This window comes from Brachyistius frenatus, unplaced genomic scaffold (genome assembly GCF_029030835.1).
Source record: "Brachyistius frenatus isolate BFR_SWC_R1_liver_20210118 unplaced genomic scaffold, ASM2903083v1 Contig_80, whole genome shotgun sequence".
Taxonomy (NCBI): domain Eukaryota; kingdom Metazoa; phylum Chordata; class Actinopteri; family Embiotocidae; genus Brachyistius; species Brachyistius frenatus.
The window spans coordinates 915,843-934,849 of NW_027210679.1; the positions used below are offsets into that span (position 1 = coordinate 915,843).

Here is a 19,007-nt window from a genome sequence, read left to right on the forward strand (position 1 = left end):
GGGAGGAAGGATGAGGGAGGGGGCGTGGGGGGATGTGATGGAGACAGGAACAGACAGTGGACAGAGCTCAGTGGTCAAGTGGAGGAGGGTTGGGGCGGATCTGGCTGGGATTCTCCTCCCATCATGATGATGGAGAGGCAGTTAGTCGGTCGATCCATCAGTGCGGGGGGGTTTGGTGGGGGCCGACTCTGGGGGGCTGTCATCGCAAGAGTGTCTGACCCCTAAAGTAAAAATATTTGGTTGAGTTCTTTCATGAAATATTGACTCCAGACTGATCTTCTGTAATAAACACCAGATTAACCACTTTTAAAATTTCTACTATTTGAACCCGATGTCGTGTGATGGAGGCTCACTTGATGAATACGCATCTTTAAAGAATAGCTTCACATGTTTCCACGTCTATCTTTAAACAACACTCACATGCCCATAAGTGCTTTGCCATATTTTGTTTATTCTTGTAGTCTTGTTTATTTTGGCCAGTGAAGAAATCCCCTCTTAAAGTCATTTTAAATGTAAGTGATGAAATCCGCACTCGTTGTTCAGAGGCTTCAGCAGTCTGAATTATACAAGTCTTTCATTAACATTTCGTTTATGGTGAAAGTTTCCTTCATTTCTGATTGCCTGCACAGTGTTTGCTGGCTGACCTGCAGAAAAAAGGATTTTTATAAAAAGTCTACAAGTTTGAAAAAAGGTTAATGCATCTACTGCATTTGCACACAAAAAAGAAAGATTAAAAATGTTTTTTTATTGTATATATGGGCGTGTTAAAAATGTGAATTCATCTTTTAATAATGAGATTAAATCACTATCATATGGCAGGTTTTCTGATTTTGCCCTCGTTCACTGGAAAAAGGGTGAATGCAATGCAAATTTATGAAGCCTTATTGGCAAGCCTGTAAAAAAAAAAATGTTTTTAAAAAGTCTGTCTTGCAGAGTCTTTCTTTACCTTCGGCACAAAATTGAAAACAGGTCCCAGAAACAGCATTACTCTTCATCATTCGCTCTGATGGAAATCTTCCTCATTTGCCTTATTTCTGTCCTCAATTTTAATTTAGAGATTACGTACCTTTCAAAATAAAATAAAAATGTTTTGTTTGGTAGCACTGGAACTTAAATTTTTTTTTTTTTTTTTTAATCCTCAAGATTTCTACCTCATGACTCAATTTCTTATTTCTTACAATTTTGATTTAAATAAATCCCATTATATTTATACTTAATATACTCTTACATTGAAAATATGTCTGAGGAATGTGTAATTTATTTTGTTATCCACTTTTTATTTGCTGTGAGCAGCTGCAACAATCTCATTTCCCCTCAAAGATTATTAAAGTCTCATCTAAACAAATGTAATTTCTCGTGTACTGCATATTAAAGTGATATTCGAAGAGCAAGCCGAGAAAGATTTGTTTCTGGGCTGCAAGTATTAAAAGGAAGATTAGAGGCGCAGAATGCAAAAACGCACATCTTTGCCGGTGGAGAAGAAACTGGCTACTACTGCTCACCCTCGGTAGATATTTCTCAATGGAGGGCGTATTTAAAGGCTCGTTTATGCTCCTTTTCGCCATTTGCTCTTTCATCCTGCCTCACGTAATCGCCCTTCTCCTTCTGTCCCTCCTCCAGGTGGGCGACGCCATGAGGAAGATGCAGGAGAGGAACAACATCGGGAAGGTAGTCCTCACCACGGAGCCGATGCCCGAGGAGGAGAAGAAGGAGGAGCCCAAGAAGGAGGACAAGAAAGAGGACAAGAAGAAGGAGGAGAAGAAGAAGGACGACAAGAAGAAGGACGATGGCAAGAAGGAGGAGAAGAAGGACGACAAGAAGAAGGAGGAGCCCAAGAAGGAGGAGCCCAAGAAGGAGGAGGAGAAGAAGGAAGAGGCCAAGAAGGAGGAGAAGTGAGGAGGGAAGGACTGGAGAGTCAAGCAGACCAGCAGGGAGTTTGTGTCCTGGGACCAGGGGGGTGAGGTGTGTGGGAGGGTGGGGTGGGGTCGGGGGGTAAAGGATGGGGGGTGGAGGGTAGGCAAGGATGGGAAGGAGTTAGAAGGATAGATTAGAAAATGATCAAACCATTGTTAGTTTTTTCACCTCCCCTCTGCCTCACCTCTTTATGGCAGTGATTGCTCAGGCCTGGCTCCGCCCACTTCCTCCTCCTCCTCCTGTTTCCTCGCATTTACCTCTAAAATAAATAAATTTCAATCACTTGTAAACCCGTCGTAAGGTCCAAACCTATCTCGGTCCCCTCCGAATTTTGAGGAAAGATTTTTTTTTTTTTTTTTTTTTTTCCTAATGAGAATGACAGACAAGAGAGCCATGGAGGATTGTGGGTACGCGGGTCCAGGCCTCGGGCAAAAATCACCGTTTCCTTGACAACCGTAATCCCCACTCGCTCTCCGGACCCACCCTCGACCACCCCCACACCCCACACCCCAAACCCCACCCCCCGACCCCCGTGCACCACCTCATCTCAACTCCCACTGTGCTAAATTGTTCTGCTCTGACTTCCACCTGCCACCTCCACTTCCCCCCTCACTGTGCTGAGTCCCCCCTCCCCCCTCTCCACACACACACACACACACACACACACACACACACACACACACACACACACACACGCACACCACACCACCACCACCACCACCACCACCACCCAGATCCACCCACGGGCCGGACCCACAGACAGGCACAAAAAGACAGACAGGCAGATAAACTGAGAACCACACCCACCCACACGTTGCTCTCCCGGCGTCCAACGCTCAGTTATGTCACTGAGGATGAGTCAGAGACGCCTGTGATTGGCCGATGCACCCCACCTCCCCTGGAGATATTTGCATCATGGAGTTGATCATGATGTTTGACTGCTTCGTGCAACACGGCCTCACGTCGGTTATCGTTTAGTCGGCCTTAAACCTTGTATCGGTGTTTGTCTGAGGCGAAGGCGAAGCGGCTCCATTAATGCGCGAGTTCCCACCCAACATTTTCCGCGAAGTTAATATAGTGGCTCCGGCTTTGCACTTGCCTGAATATGAATTTCCATTCATAATGAGCCTTTCTGTGCGGCGTTGAATAGGGAGGCAGAAATCATTGCTCAGCTTCTTTCTCCTTAGTTACAGATTTTTCTAGCTGACCAACTGTTGGCAAGAAGTGCCCAGTGCCAATTAAGAGAGAATTTGTTTCTGTTCAAACAGGCCACACACACACACACACACACACACACACACACACACACACACACACACACACACACACACACACACACACACACACACACACACACACACACACACACACACACGCACACTCTGAATGTGATGAAAGAGGCACTGTCATGCTGAGACAGTGAAGCTTCTGAAATGAGCAAGTTAAGAAGGTGAATACCAGTTCTTCTTTTCTCTTTTTTTCGGTCTCTCGTCCTCCCCGGTCCTCCTCGAAGACATTCCACGGCTTTCAGCTCCTTTCACAGCGACCGCTCGCCTGTCGATCACCCCGACCTGAGAGAGGAGAATTCAGTTCAAGCTGCCGGCCATACTTCGCCCTCCCCTCTCCCTCCTTTCTCTCGCTCTCTCTCTCTCTCTCTCTCTCTCTGTCCTCTCTTTCTCTCCCTCCTCTTTTCCATTTCCCTCTCTATGGTCGGCATAGCAACAGGCGTCAGGATCGTCAGAGATGGCACTGTGGTCTGTTTCTCTGACTCCTCTCCCTGTGTGTCTCTCTCTCTCTCTCTCTCTCTTTTTTTTTCTGCTTCTCTAACTCTGTATTTGCCAACAGTCGATGCCAGTATTTTAACAGGTGTAAAATGGTGTAAGGATTTCTGGGAATAAATTGAGGAGGTGAATCAGTTTTTAAAGTTTTTTTTTTTTTTTTTAGTTTTTTTAGTTTTTCTCTGCCAAACTGTTACTTCAAACCAGCCAGAAATTTAAAATTCAATATCGACAATGTGTGCAGTTACCAGTACGCTGGCTGAAATAGCGCACCGCTCCCCCTAACGGACAGTAGGAATTCTGTCTCAATGGTGTCATGTCAGGAAGGATAAGCCTTTGTAATTCTGCACAAATCCTTCCGGGGTGGACTCGAAATCTCTCCTGTATGAAGACATCGACTTTTAGATCTTACCTGCCTGCCTCGCTGCCTGTCTCTGAGTCCGGCCTCGGTGTTTCGAGACTCAGATGGTGACTATAGTGACTTTGTAAAAAAAAAAAAATTAAAAAAAAAAAAAAAAACACACCAAAAAAACCCAAAATGTTAAAAAAAAAAAAAAAAAAAAGAAAAGAAAAGAAAGAAAAAAAAAAAGTTGTTGTGTTAGCATGAGTGGCCTCCCTCATGTGCTGTGTGTGGTGTGCCATCGTGTGTGAAGATGTGTGTGTCCTCAGGTCGTTTGTCAGGTTTTAAAAGCACCCACCCTACGACCCCCTCACCCCCCCACCCCCCCCGCCCCTCTCCCTCCCCCACACACCCCTCCTCATCCTTACACTACTCCGCTACAGTATTAATGTAGCTCCAAACCGACCCACCCTTCTCACTCTATCTCTCCCTCCTGTCTGATAAGAGGCCTGTGTTATGAGGACAGTTGGTATTAGTATTTTGCACTCTGCTCGCTGATCTTAATGCACTTGCAAGTATGGCAGTCGCGCTCCAGTCCCACGCAGGCTTTGATTTGGCTCCAGGTTTGCAGCCTGTTTCCCATCATCCACTCCCAGTGTTATCTGCTGAAGCTCACTGAACGCACAGGTGGCGCGCACACACACACACACACACACACACACACACACACACACACACACACACACACACACACACACACACACACAAAAACAAACACATACACACACAGTCATGTAAAGGTCCCCTCATTTCCAGCTTGCAAGTCCCTGCCCTGGCCAACTTCTCCTGGGTGGCAGCTAAAATCAAAGCATTCATCCATCCTCGACGGGCAGGAAGTAAAATGTGGAGCGAGGGTGGAGCGATGTGGGCCGGAGTGCGACCGCCACGCTGGTGTGGGGAGTGATTGTGTCCTGTCAGCCTCTGGTTAGTGTTCTGTTCTAATCTGCTGGGCTCCCTTCGTGAACCTGTGGACGGTGCTTCTGTTCCAAGTGCCATGTGAGAAACAAACGCTTCGGTTACAAAAAAAAACAAAAAAAAAGAGAAGAAGAAAAAAACAAAAGATGTTTTACTTACTGTTATTTTTAATTTACCTTTATATGAATATTTTTTTTTTTTATTATTTGTTTGTTTGTTTTTGTTTATCCAAGGGTTTAAAGTTCAAAGCTCATACTCTTTTATGTGGGGACCTGCCAACCTGCACTCCTTTTTTTAAATGTGATAAAGTCTTTCTGTTGGTCCAGCCCATGTGTGCCAAATTGTATGTATATTCCTCTGTCAGTGCTTTGAATATTAACAGTGCATAAAACAATATGAAGACAATTCTGTTTTTGGATGCATTTCCGTCGACCTTGAAGAAAAAAAAAAAGACAAACGAGTTGTCACGGCGTGTCAGATTTGTATCCCAGTCGCTCCTGGCTGCTGACAGAATTTTGCAGTTTACAAAAGGTTCAACACAATCTGTAGTTTTTGATTGGTTGCAGTCTTGCTCCAGCGTAGGCCTGCACTGTGCCTGTCTCCTTGCACACAGCTTACCTCAGTCCGAGGCCTCTCCTCCGTATTACAATCCTTTTCACTGTGTTTTTACCAGCTCTCACATCACGTCAACCTGCAACAGGTTGATTCTCCTCCTATATGTGTTTACAACTATGATATCACAGTGAAAAGGAACTGGTGCATTTAAAGACTCAAAACTCCACCAAAAGACGCATAGAGTCACAGAAATCTGCAATTTTCCTCTAAATCCAAAGCTCCGTGGTATTCCTCTCTATGGATTTCTGTTTCTTTCCGTTTGTTTCCAAATGGTTCATATAACAAGTGAGGGAGCAGATGTCTTCGCACAGCTGTGCAGGCATGCCAGTGCTGTAACACAGCTGAACGAAAAAGGAAAAAAAAACGCTCATTGGCTGATCATAGCTCAGCCACGGCCTGCCCCAGACACAACATTTCCGCTTTACAGCTGATCTCAGTTCTCTCAAGGATTGTTAGAGTCCTTCTGCTTTTCCTGTGCTGCATCTGCAGAGCTTCTTGGCCAGTGCAACCGTCGCAGTCCAGCAGGCAGCCAAAAACTCCTCTCTCCATATCAGCCCCTTCCCCTCTGCATACACAGTCATAGAAAATAAAACATAACTCTGACATCTGGAATTTGAAAGTGCATGCATTCATCTGCATGTGGAAAACAGATTATGGTCTGTTTTTTTTTTCTTTCTTTCAACATTTTCCCTTTGGTTCTTTGGAGCTAAGATGCCTTTGAGATGAACTCAATCAGTGGGGCGGAGGGGGAGGGGGTGAGGGGGTGTCATGTCTGGGGTTGCGGTCCAAGCCCACCCCTTCCTACTTTGGCCTGCTGTCTGAGAGCTGGACTGTATGTCATCTTGCAATGATGTCCCAGTGATTCCAGACACTTATGCAAGAGTAGCAACAGAAGAGATCCACGGGAGGAAAACAGTGTTTCAAAGTAAAAATACACATTCCTGAACATTTGCATTTTTAGATTTGATAGCACTCATTAACACTCACAGTTTTTAGGTCTGTAAAGCCTCATGAGTTTAGTATTTCCACCAGCTACTCTTCTGTCTGTCTTGGCTCATAACTGAAGTCCCTCACAGGCACCCACCGCTCAGCTCGGAGGTGAATTTCCTAATTTTATATGGTTTCTCAGGTCATTCCAAACAGCAGTTTTCCCTCATGTAAGAAACCACTTAATTTTTCCATCAGCTAACACACACGTCATTGTTTCACTGAGTTCACTGCACAAACTGTCACACTGATTTTCCTCCGCACCATCCACGTTCGATGTAAGCTTTAGTATTCTGAGTCCAAACGGAGAGGGTCTGCCAGTGGCGTGTTTCCAAACTCGGAGCCGCTGCGTTCATTCATCCACACCGAGAACCCAAACAAACCACATCTGCCTGCAGCTCTCGTTTCCTTACCAGTTTTTTTTTTTTTTTTAACATGTTGCCATGCAGCGGCATTGCAGAGATGCTAAGAAAGTACAACCTGGCTGGGCGTGTCGTGTACAGAACTGGAATGCATGTTTAGTCAAGCAGAAAAAAAGGCATGTGTGTACCCACAGCTCTGCTGTCTCTTTCCCGGTAGTTTAGTAGTCATGTAGTGGTGTGGTGTGAGGGGAGGAGAATGACAGTCGTGTCAACTGAAGCCGGTCCCATGCTCCCGTCCCCCCCTCCCGTGTCACCAGAGTCCACCCTGTCCTGTCACCTTCAGCATGGGCACTGCCAGCTGGTACATTCATCCTAACCTATCTCTGGGAATGCTTCAGAAACTCGCTTCACTTCCATCCCACTACACACCTCCTGTTAGAATTCAGTCACCTCTGGTCATTTTCTACAAGGCATACCCAACAGGTTGATTTCTAGATCTTCGATTACTCCTTTGTCCTTCTTTGTGTTGTTTTGTTTTTGTTTTTTTCCTGGTTGCAAACACACTTCTTCTCGTCTCGACTTTGTTTTTTAAACCCTTTGAATTGATGCTGCTTCTGTGCTTGACTCTGGGTTTTACCGCGTGGTGCCATGTTGTCCACATGGCCTTTAGAGCTTGTAACGCTTCAGTGTGTAATGTTACCATATGCCTTACATGTTTTCCAGGACTAATAAAAAAAGCATAACAAAAAAAAAGACAGGGAATGTGCTTTTGTTTTATTTCTGTGCCCATTACAAACTGAGGAGAAACAAAGACACAAAGATTTCTTATGATTACACCCATACAGGACGGTACAAAATGTAGGTATATACAGTACTGTGCACACTATTCAGAATTAAATGCAGTTTTTACGAAACAAATCAGTCAAAAAAAGTTTCAGGAATGCTTTGTTAAATAATGCAGACAGTAATGGCTGATCATTTAAACACATTTTAAACTCGCCTTTCTTAAAAGAAGAATTGGGGAGACAAGTTTGAAAATTTTAAAATCCATCATCTGGATGAGATTTTAGTTTGTGGATAAATAATCAGACAACCCCGACTTGCTACAACAGAACAATACAACCGTGTACCGATCAAAATACAAATACAGTGCAAATGGGTTCAAAGATTAAAAAATATATGCATAAAATAACACGAGAATGCCTCTGTATATATTTCTATTGTTGAGACTTGGCTGGTTCCTCCGCGATCCCATAGGAGGTCAAAACCTCGGATAAGCGCATCAAGTAAGAGGAATCTGGGTAACCTTTCCTGAGAGAAAGAAAAAAAGAAGGAGATTGTTTGTTTGTGACCTTTATTCTTCAGGTGTGTTTCGACGTCCTCGCTGGCTGCACTCACCCTGATTTGCCTCCCTGTAAGCTGGTCTTGTGTGGGATGCAGTCCCAGGTGACCCTGGCCTCTGTGTCTTTGCCCGTCACCGTGAAGGTGAGTCCCTGCCTGAAGGCTTTCTCCAGCCGGGGCAGCAGCTTCCTCGTCTTCTCGTAGTCAGGTAGGAAGGCTTCAAATGTATCACCTTGAAATGGTTTTCCAGGAGATGGGTGACCGTCCTGGTGAGATGGAAAGCAAAGACCACAGTCGTGAACAAACTCTGTGGATATTATGCATAAAGGTACAGAAGAAAACAGACTTTTATTAAAGCTGTATGTGATACCTTAGCACAAATACAGGCACCTTGCACAAGGGGTCAGAATTTGCAACTGTAGTCAGTTTTACAAGTATGTGCAGCCTTTTGCTTGCAGATGTCAGCGGATTACGAAACAAATGCAGAACTGCGACTGCAATTGTTTGGTTTTTTTATTTAACAAAATGCATAATTTCCTGTGCAGCAAGTTTCAAGTACATAATAAATCAGAAAAGGCCTCGCTTGACATCCTGTAAGAGTCAACTAAAATACAAGGGAAAATTTACATTTAACAGTAGAAAACATCATCACATTGAGCTTCAAAAAGCCTTTACATAGCTGCTGTGTAATAAAAAAAAAATTAAAAAAATCTCTTGCACATTGTTTCTACTTTAGCCTACAATAACAAGTAAAAAGATGCTAACTGAGCGACTTTTTTTCTTTTGTTGTCTCTTCAGAGATGAAAGCTTAAGAAGCACTCTGGAAGATTAAGTGAAAGGCCCGTATCAGATCCAATAGTTATCAGTGAGGATAAGTTTCAGCTGAGCCACTCACCCCCTGGATACCATCAGGAATCCGGTACGTGATCTTGATGGCGCCGACCTTGCTGTGACCCGCTAAATTGATGTGTAGTTTAGATTTGCTGATTTTTCCCTGGATGCCGCGGGGTGTCGCTGCCGTCTCGTGACAAACTCTGCAGTGGGCGTGCACGGTGTCCAGGCACTTTGAGCACATGGCGGCCCCACACTTGGTTCTCGTGATCGACTGCCCGGTCTCCCCGCACACGCAGATGCACCCCGGGCCTCCCTGGTCGGACCTGGAGTCCTCCGGGTTGTTCTGGATCTCTGCTGCTCTTTGACCTTTACTGTCTATCTGGGTAGTTTGTGCGGTTGTCTCTTCGTCGGTGCAGGCCGTCGTTGACCCGACACCGTTCACGCGTTTGGCGCTTGTATCGTTTCCTGTTGCAGAGTGATTGACGAACGACTCAGTCTTCTGCCCGTCCATCTCCCCTGTACCTGCGATCTTCACTTTCTCCTTAACAACATGGGCTTTCCTCACCGGCGGTTGGCTGGTAGGTGCGTTCACAATCTCCTTCTCACCGAAGTCACCACTGTAGGTCGTCTTCCATTCCTCACCGTAACTCGTCGCATCAGCTTTGCCCGATTGGCTCTCTAGCGTCACCTGAGAATTACTGTGACAGTCCAGACCGGAGCTTTGGTCCTCATTTATTTGTAAAGAAGTCTGTGAATTCCACGTGGAGGTAGAAGGGTTAGAGAAGCGGTGGTGTTCAGGTGGTTGGGCCGGATCTCCAGAAAACACCTCCCGCAGTGTAGCACTTACCTGAGAACACATCTGTTTTGGACCGAGCAGATACAAGTTATTCTTCAATATCTGGATCGAGACCTTCTTGAAGCAGCTCCGCACCTCCGAACAACAGGCCTGTAAGGTTTCATCTGCTGTGTTAGCGACGCTGAGCTCTGACAGGCACAGCTTCTGCACGGAGAAGTCTGAACTGACCGAGTCAACCAGCTTCTGTAAAGCGAGCTGACACGAACTCACTTTAGATGAGTTCGCCCCTCTTAAGGTGATGATCAGATCATTACTACCTTCTGAGTTGCTCTGTTTCATTTGGACATCAGAGGTAAGATCCTCCACTTGGGTGCCGTAGGCTTCTAATATGTAATTCCACATCCCCAGGGAAACAGTGAACTCTGCATTGTGGGCTTCCTGCTTGTCCCTTCCTGTTTGGGTGCTGAAGCTGGACGACCTGCGTCTGGCTCCGACCGCGTACTTACTGGAATCGTCTTGGCTCCTCTGAGCCGTGACTTGAGCCTTCAGCTGAGCCGTTCCTGAGAAACTACTTGCTCGCTTCAAGGTGGGTCCAGACCCAGCAGGTGGAAGCGAAGCACCTCCGAATAAACTGGACTGAGTAGTACTGAAGGGGGAGGTTGAAGTCTTGGGTCGAGCATCGATTAAATCTGGGCTCAAAAAGGTTTTCTTCTGCGTGGAAGAAGTTGAAGGCAAAGCATTACCACTCGTGAACAAAATGTCCCCTCCCGTGTTTTGAGGTACCGCTCTGGAGACGGCTTCCCCAGGACTCCCTGCTGCTTCTGACAGTATGTCATGCCCTAACACCGGCCCGAGGCGGGTTTGTTTACTGGGAGACGAGTTTGTTCGTAAGGTGAAGTCAGTTGCTCGACTGCCCAACGCGGCCAACCCTGAATTCTTGAACCGAGCAGCGAGTTTATACCTTGTGGGTCCTTCAGCGCCCTTTTCATCTTCCTCTGACCTCAGCATTTGATCTATTCTATCATCAACGGATCCTACAGTGGAGGACATGGCGAGGGGGACTCCCTCCTCGTCAGCAGGAGTCGATGAATCATACGAAGGAAATCTAAGAAGACTGGTGGCATCCTCTTTCTTATCTCTCACTTTAACCTGGTCCAGGAGAAGAAACTGCTTGGCCTCAGACACGTCACCACTGCTCCCAATAATGTAAATATTTCGGTCATCTTCATTCAGAAGAAGCTTGGGAAGTCTGAGACTTAAGGTTTCCATCGCCGTTTGCAGTCCTCCCCTGGGGGACAGGATCAGTTTAGGGAGCTGGGCTCGGCGGATCTTGGTCTCATTCTCCTCGTAGAGCCGACTTATCGCCTTTTTTGCCATCTTCAAGCTCTCCCGCTCCCAACTGCTCCCTGTCACTGTTGTTGCGACCTGCAGATACAGAGTGGTCAAACCCTGATTTGTCACATCCACCACATCAACACTGTGCTGACTGAGGACATCCTGATATTCCTCCCGGCAGTGCTTCTGCAGATACTGGAACATGTCTGCGTCTACAATCAGTGAGAAGTCCTCCGTTGATGTGGGGGGAAGTTGCAGAGCGGCACCGTCTGTCTGGCCGGTATCGTCCCAGTCATAACCACCAGGCGTCAGGTCCCTATTTGAACTTGAGTTGTACTCATCCGATGGCCTCTGTGTGCCAGTGGGATTTCTTTCCCTTTGATCTTTTTTATCAGGTTTTCTGCTCCGATCTTCTGACTCCTGAGTACGAGGCGTCGGTGCTGCCTGAGCAGACCTGGAACCACCGATGGCAGGTTGACCGGAGTCTTGGTTTTCCGTTGACTGTGGGCCTCCAGGATGACCAAGCAGTTGCGCCAAGGCTGCCTGCACCTTGGTGTAGGCGCCGTACAACATGCAGAATCCCTCAGCAGCAGTGTAGTTTATCAGGACATCACAGTGGCTCTTGCGAAGGCTCGCCAATGCCGCGACTCCCCCTGGAAGCCGGCTGTAGTCGACAGTCGCTGATAAACTTACGACGACCTGCGATGATGGAAAACGAAAGACGACGAACACTCATGAATTTGACCACGCGTTCAATATCTGTTGACGTATCGCCCGGCATCGTAGTTAAATATACCTGCTCGGGGTCCAAGCTTTCGCGGTGCTCGGTTGCAGTGAGTTTATACTTCTTCCCGTCCACTTCCAGAATGTGCCGTCTGTGTTGAATAACTCTGTGTGCCACTGTGTGAGAGGGGTCATCAGAGGGAAATCAATCACAGTCTGCGAAGCATCCTGACTAAGCCTTTTTTACTATTGGCCTCTCCATTGACTTGCATGCCAACATTCCAGCTGAGTGTAAATCAGTGGTGACAGCAGACATAGTGCAAAACCTTACCGATACTTTGTAAGAGACTGCAACTAGATTTTGTAGTCTATACAGTGAAAGGTAATGATTTGTTGTTGTATTGTGAGAATGGGAGTGCTAATATAGTCAGTATAATAACATAATTATTAGTAATTAATGGTATTTTCACACCCACATGTCTCTCTTACAGAATCAATTGATTATTCAGAAAGGAAACCCCCTCCTCTGCGTTTAAAATGCAGAGACGAGACCACACCCGGACCCCACTGACCTCCACCATCCTCGAAGGTGACGAGGGCGGCGACAGGCGTTGCCTTGACAATGATGACAGAGTCTATTTCCCCTCCTCCATTTCTGGCTCTCAGGAAGTGGATGAATAGCTTGTCTTTCAGCCTGTCATCTTCGATGTCTGTGGGCAGACCACTCACCCTCACAGTCCGGCCCGGCTCTGCCATCTGCTGGAAGAAACACAATCGCCTGCTGTGTGAAGGGGGAAAAAAAAAAAAAAACTCTCAGAGTGACAGCGACACAAAAATGTCATGATTCTGCAGAAATGGTGAGCTTGAAAATCAGCATGATGACGACAAAAAGACAAAACCGAACACCTCATCACGAAGCAATGATAATGTGTATATCAGACAACAATGCAAAGACCCCACCCTTACAAACAGTAAGAGAGGCATCTTTGATAATCTAACACCCTCTATTGGGGGTCACTAGGACACTACATCAACATTCAAAAATTTCTACCACAGTTAACATCTTTATTAAAAACCTTTTCACTGAAATTCAGAGCAAAGAAATGTCAAACTCAAAATAATAAAAGAGGTTGTTTTTTTTCCAGTTTCTTTTGGAGCATTTTTAAACAACAACAGATTAAGACAACAGCAGGCTTTTACAATTGATATCTATTCATTTAAATGTCGAGAGATTTTTACTCTGACTTGTTCAAGTGATGCCCTCTTTTGGTGCATACCTCTTAGTGCAATATGGAGGTAAATGGTAAAATTTTAAATAGTGGTGTGGATTGTAACAGATGGTGAAGTTAAGAGCTCCATCTTCCTCCTTTCAACTGTTAATTTGTTTACAACGAATTGACAGAGAACAAACAACACGACACTAACCCCAAAAACAAAATGTCTTTATTAACCACATGTTGCTTGTCGCAAACAGCCACATATTTGTACTTACAAATTTACCACCCATTATGTTAATTTTAAAACTTGTCACGTCAGATTAGCTGACATGATGGAAGAGAGGCGAGATGATGTCCAAAAAAAAATGCACCGAGAAGCGAGAGGGAAAGCCACATTGCAAAGCGCAGAGTCAAGGAAGTGAAAAATCAAGACACATCTCGACTCACAGTCTGCTTATCGCTCAGTCGACAATACTTCACTTTGGGCCAGACGCTGTTGCTCTGGGTCACAAAATGCCTCGGATATCTTTCAGATTCATAATCAATACTGACCTTACAAATGTTTCGCGGCGGATTCCCGCTTACTTGCAAAGATCGTCACTCTTTACAAGCCCTGGACGGAAAGTGAAACTGTCTAAAATCGTATGTGATTTGCTTTCTCCGCACCAGGGGGCGACCAAGTGTCGTCCCAGTGCGCGTGTGTGTGTGCATGTGTGTGCATGTGTGTGTGCGTGTGTGCGTGTGCGTGTGCGTGCAGGTGCCCCGGGTGGTTTCCCTGCAGGTTTATGTCGCTAAGAGACAAAGAATTTGCTCTCGGGGCTCACTGTATTTAAAAGTTATAAAAGTCACAAAACTAATGCGCCATGGGAGTGAATGACGGCACAATGGTCCACGTTTAATCCCACTAAAACTGAACCATAATATCGAGAATTAATCTAATCCATTTTAATCTTGACAAATGCAGAATGTGTAGGCCCTATGGCGTCAGTTATAGCCTATTAATTTGTTTATATTAATGCGTTTATTTGAATAGCACAAAATCAGTGTTACGGAAACAGGGAAAACAAACGACTAAATAAATAGATTTAATGTAAACAGATTCATAAAAACAGGATGTTGCACATTAAAAGGGTAGTGGGAGAGCATCTCTAAAATATAGGCTTGATTCTGGCCATCACTGGAAGAAGAAGAAGTAGCCCATTCAGATCATTTATACTTAATTAAAAGTACCAATCGAGCAATGTAAAAACACTCCATGACAGGTCCTTCATGAAGTAAAAGTACAGAAGTATTCAATGATGATGATTACTGGAAGTGGAAAGAATACGAAACAAAGTCCTGACACAAATCTTGTTTTCAGCCTTTTTTTTTTTTTGGTCGAGCTGGACTCCAAAACCAGTAGGTGGCAGTAACGCATTGTGACATTGAAGGACAAATATTCTGGCCCGAGTCGTAGAAGAAGAGATCTGTTTCGTGTCCAATCAGAAGCTTCGTTGCTACGTCCAGTGCGCAGGCGCAGTGAAGTAGCTAAAATTCACGCGTTGCACGTCGTGTCCGGTGGAGGTCACAGACATCAGAGCAAATTGAGGTGAGTTTATGACATGCTGCATGTTCGTGACAATAAAAATACCAAAAATACTTAGCTGTTTTAGCTGGGCGTTACTATAGAAATCATACCAATGTGAATTGGAGACAGGTTTTTGTTTTTTTTAACGTGTAATCCATGTATCACGTTACATCACGAGATTTGACTCGCGCGTGTCAATCAGCGACAGATAACGTGCCATTTCATCTCAGCCGTGACAAGCTTATTATCTTTTTTTTATTATTATTATTTTTTTTTTATCTTGGATGTCTTATTTATTAAATTAATTTAATCTCACCTCACAGCTAAACCAGCTGACGAGCTGATGCTAGCCAGTGAGCTAAAGTAGCTAACATCCACCAGCCTTGTGTGTGTGCAGAGAGGGGATTAAAAAAAAAAAGCAGTGGTTTCTAAGTGGTTTACGAGGCATTGTGTGCATGTGTGTGTGTGTGTGTGTGTGTGTGTGTGTTTTTAAACTCGTGTCTTGTCTTCATTGCCAGCAGGTTGCTGTCATGGCCAAGCTGTTTGAGTCCATTGGGAAGTTGGGGCTCGCCCTCGCCGTCGGTGGAGGCGTTGTGAACTCAGCCCTTTTTAATGGTGACTGCCAAGCAATTTGACTATGTGTTTATTTCAATTTAGGAAATCGTACAAAAATGGTGTGACTGGTTTTTTTTTTTCTAAATCTCTTGCAGGAGTGTTGTAACAGAAGTTTGTGTGACACAAGTAAACTGATCAATATTTTTTGACCACTTGCCTGTGATGTTTGCAGTCTTGTTATTGTTTGTGGCATTTCTTCTTTGCCTTATTTTTCGTTGTTGTTTTTTCGGAAAAAATTTGAAATTATGAGGTACTGACTACCCTTCTTGTTGCAGTTGATGCCGGGCACCAGGCTGTGATATTCGACCGGTTCAGAGGCATACAGGAAGCTGTTGTTGGTGAAGGGACCCACTTCCTTATTCCCTGGGTTCAGAAACCGATCATCTTTGATTGCCGCTCCCGTCCACGCAACGTGCCGGTCATCACGGGCAGCAAAGGTACACGAATAATCCAAGGAGCTATCTTCTGCGTTTGCCCATGCGTGTGTTGTGTGTCTCAAAAATAAGCAGAAAAAGTCTTTGAGAAGGCAATTTTTTTATGTTGTTTTTCTTTTGTTGGCAATAAAAACATTCAGAGACCATTACCCAAATGTAATATTTCTTAAAGCGGTATGTTCACAATTGATTGTAAACCGTGCAAAGTTGACCAGATGCAACGTTTCCACTGTATATTACAGCTCGACTTGACTCCACTCTCTTTTGGTAGCAGGTACTTTTCTAGATTTCGTTTTCCACTGCAAATAGTACCCGCTCGGTGTCGGTGGCCGTCATGGCGACACTGCGTTAAACTACCCTGAGCTTCATCTTTAACCCGACGTACACTAACTGGATCCTTTTGTCAGCAACCAAACAAAAATGAACGAACGCACATCCCTGATTGTCCACAGCATACTTTGGCATGTTGCCATTATTCGAGTTGTCCAGTGAATATAAAAAAAATTCCAGCGGCCGTAGTACGTGAGCTTATGGAGGGTTGTCCTGTGTTGCGCAATTACACTGATGATTCTAGTGATGATCGTCTCTCACCGATCAGTGGTTTTTATGTCTCCTCGCACCTTTTGGTTTCAGTTTAGCTTGTTTGGAACCTCAACGGCGGTGTTACCAAATAAAAGGGTCCAGGCACTATCACCGACGTTTGACTGGAGAAGAAAATGGGCGAGTAGAGTCGAGTTGCGCCATAGTATGCAGTGGAAAAGTGACTTAAGAAGTGAACTTGTAATGTACACAAAAGTTTTTATCCATGAAAAAAAAAAAGAAAATGTGCAGGCCAATAGCAATGTGAGTCACCGTTGAGCCGTTCACCCCACAGATCTGCAGAATGTCAACATCACATTGCGTATCCTGTTCCGGCCGGTGACGTCCCAGCTGCCGCGCATCTTCACCAGTATCGGTGAGGACTACGATGAGAGGGTGCTCCCGTCCATCACCACAGAGGTCTTAAAGTCTGTAGTGGTGAGTATCAGTCAATCAGTGGACAGATTAATTTATTCTCTGCTTATAATGAGCTGGTGATTTAACAAATGTGTCTCTCTCTCTTTCACAGGCTAGGTTTGATGCTGGTGAGCTCATCACTCAGAGAGAGCTCGTGTCTCGGCAGGTCAGTGAGGACCTGACAGAAAGAGCCTCCACCTTTGGCCTCATCTTGGATGATGTTTCACTGGTATGAAGCCGTCGGCAAATATTGGAACTATGTCCGTGTTATCTTTTCGGTTGCATTTTAACTTGAATAAACAATCTCCATTGCTTTTTTCCCCCCTTTTTTTTTTTTTTTTTTTTTTAAGACACACTTAACCTTTGGCAAAGAATTCACAGAGGCTGTTGAGATGAAACAGGTGGCCCAGCAGGAGGCAGAGAGAGCCCGCTTTGTTGTAGAAAAGGTATTATTTCTAACATGCATGTAGATCTTGTGCGTTTAAAACTTTGTATGCAATCTTCATAGGTTGAAAAAGTGGAAGTCTGGATCACAGTATTTGACCTTTTTTGTCCTTTTAGGCAGAGCAACAAAAGCAGGCGGCCATTATTTCGGCAGAGGGAGACTCTCAGGCTGCCTTGCTCATTGCCAACTCTCTGCAGGAGGCTGGCGATGGTCTAGTGGAGCTACGTAAGCTGGAGGCAGCAGAGGACATCGCTTTCCAGCTCTCGCGCTCCCGCAATGTCACGTACCTGCCCTCGGGACAGGGCACGTTGCTCCAGTTGCCTCAGTGATAGCATGTCACCCCGCGTCTGCCCCACTCTTGCTGTCACCAGCCGCTACATGAGCCATGGAAAGGGTGGTGGGAGGATTCAGTAAAGGATTCTCCCAACGTAACATACATTCCTCCCACTCTTTCTCTAACCAATTCTGGACTGGGCTGTGCTGATAGTAGCATGGTGGGAGACAAAGTGAGAGGTCTGCGATGGCTACATTAATGAAGTCCACCCCTTGTTTAAGGAAGTGATGGGGTTAATTACTCGTGCTCGTGCTCTATATATATATATCTATACATGTGTATAGATATATATATAGATATATATAGTACTTTGTTTTGAGAAGAAATGCCAATGCAGAAAATTCTCTAAAGATTCATGCTACATTGTTCGAGTGCAAACACTGCATGTGTGGAAAGCTGCAGCCATTGTGTGATTATTGTTGTGCAGGAAGGTTTCATCAGTTTGTGTAACGACACTCAAATCAGTAATGAAAGGCTATCTTTCTGATTCACTCCTAAAGACATAAATGACTAGAGACGGGTTATTCATTTGACTCTATTCTGGGTGTTCTGACTTGCTGGAAGATTAATTTTCTGGAATATAATGGCTTTCTAGTAAATTAGTTCTTCATAAAAAAATATTGCCATCCCTTATCAGTTGGAATGTGCCTATCTGACAGTAAAGGATTCATTCTTTACAGTTGTTGCTCTGTCTTTGGTTTGTATGGAGAAATGTAGGCCCCCATGTTTCAGAAATGGCTCAACAATAAAATTGTGTTTCTATCTCCCAGTGGTCAGTCTTGTTGGTCAAGGACAAAAAAAGGGAACTAAACAAGGTTATAGTTGGCTATAATCAGAACTATCACCGCAGGAGTGTGCTCCATAAACACGTTATGTTTACGCCTTTATTTATTTTATTTTTTTTTGGGGGGGGGGAAATAGATCTAAATACTTTGCACTATTAAGAGGTTTCAAACTGGACAAAATAGTGTCGTCGTAGCTTTGATGATAGGAGTGAAGTGTCACACGAGCTAATTTTAAAAGTTGGTGGGGTTCAGATTGAGATTCTGCATTTCTCATATACATGTTTCATGTCCATCTATTTTAAGCCTTTATCAAATGCATTGTTGAGAATGTAATTTTATTGCTGAACTATATAATTTAGTCACTTTCCTGAGGGCCTTTATATAAATTAACTTGTCTTGCTTGAGGTTTATGAACACGTTTCATCTCATGTGAAACGCATTAAAAAAAAATAATTCAGGAACAAGAACTTCACGTTAAAAACAAAAGAAACACTGAACTCAAAAACGGAAACCATATATATTTGATTAAAGACAAAGCTGATTATAAAATTGGAATTCATTCATTGCTGTTGGAAGAATTTTCCCTCCGGGAGGACAAAACGGTCCTCGAGGTC

At 44.6% G+C, this 19,007-nt stretch overlaps 4 protein-coding genes across 7 annotated transcripts in view; 2 read left to right on the plus strand and 2 right to left on the minus strand.

Moving 5' to 3' along the window:
* vat1 (vesicle amine transport 1) overlaps positions 1-7,724 on the plus strand; it is a 33,942-nt gene extending 26,218 nt beyond the window's left edge. Inside the window, exon 6 of the mRNA XM_069709133.1 lies at positions 1,621-7,724. Within this exon, the coding sequence (XP_069565234.1) occupies positions 1,621-1,896 (276 nt within the window). The 3' untranslated portion in view covers positions 1,897-7,724. The remainder of the gene's footprint in view (positions 1-1,620) is intronic.
* rprml (reprimo-like) overlaps positions 1-19,007 on the minus strand; it is a 245,653-nt gene that overhangs the window by 163,617 nt on the left and 63,029 nt on the right. The gene's annotated exons all lie outside the window — the stretch shown is intronic.
* Positions 7,644-13,850, minus strand: LOC138627051 (uncharacterized). 2 transcript variants are annotated; one of them, XM_069709108.1, is made up of 6 exons: positions 13,770-13,850; positions 12,573-12,756; positions 12,074-12,177; positions 9,208-11,976; positions 8,370-8,578; positions 7,644-8,282 (listed from the first exon to the last, which is right to left on the minus strand). In XM_069709108.1, the coding sequence occupies exons 2-6, from the start codon at positions 12,754-12,756 to the stop codon at positions 8,189-8,191; spliced, it is 3,360 nt and encodes a 1,119-aa protein (XP_069565209.1). In that variant the 5' UTR covers positions 13,770-13,850; the 3' UTR covers positions 7,644-8,188. The 2 variants fall into 2 exon arrangements, with proteins under 2 accessions (XP_069565209.1, XP_069565210.1); XM_069709109.1 differs by having other exon boundaries at positions 12,573-12,781.
* On the plus strand, positions 14,722-18,374 carry phb (prohibitin). Of its 2 annotated transcripts, none has more exons than XM_069709061.1 (7): positions 14,722-14,805; positions 15,303-15,399; positions 15,675-15,836; positions 16,708-16,850; positions 16,942-17,058; positions 17,180-17,275; positions 17,391-18,374. In XM_069709061.1, exons 2-7 carry the CDS (start codon positions 15,315-15,317, stop codon positions 17,601-17,603), a joined length of 816 nt encoding a protein of 271 aa, XP_069565162.1. In that variant the 5' UTR covers positions 14,722-14,805; positions 15,303-15,314; the 3' UTR covers positions 17,604-18,374. The 2 variants fall into 2 exon arrangements, with proteins under 2 accessions (XP_069565162.1, XP_069565163.1); XM_069709062.1 differs by having other exon boundaries at positions 14,734-14,805; positions 15,306-15,399.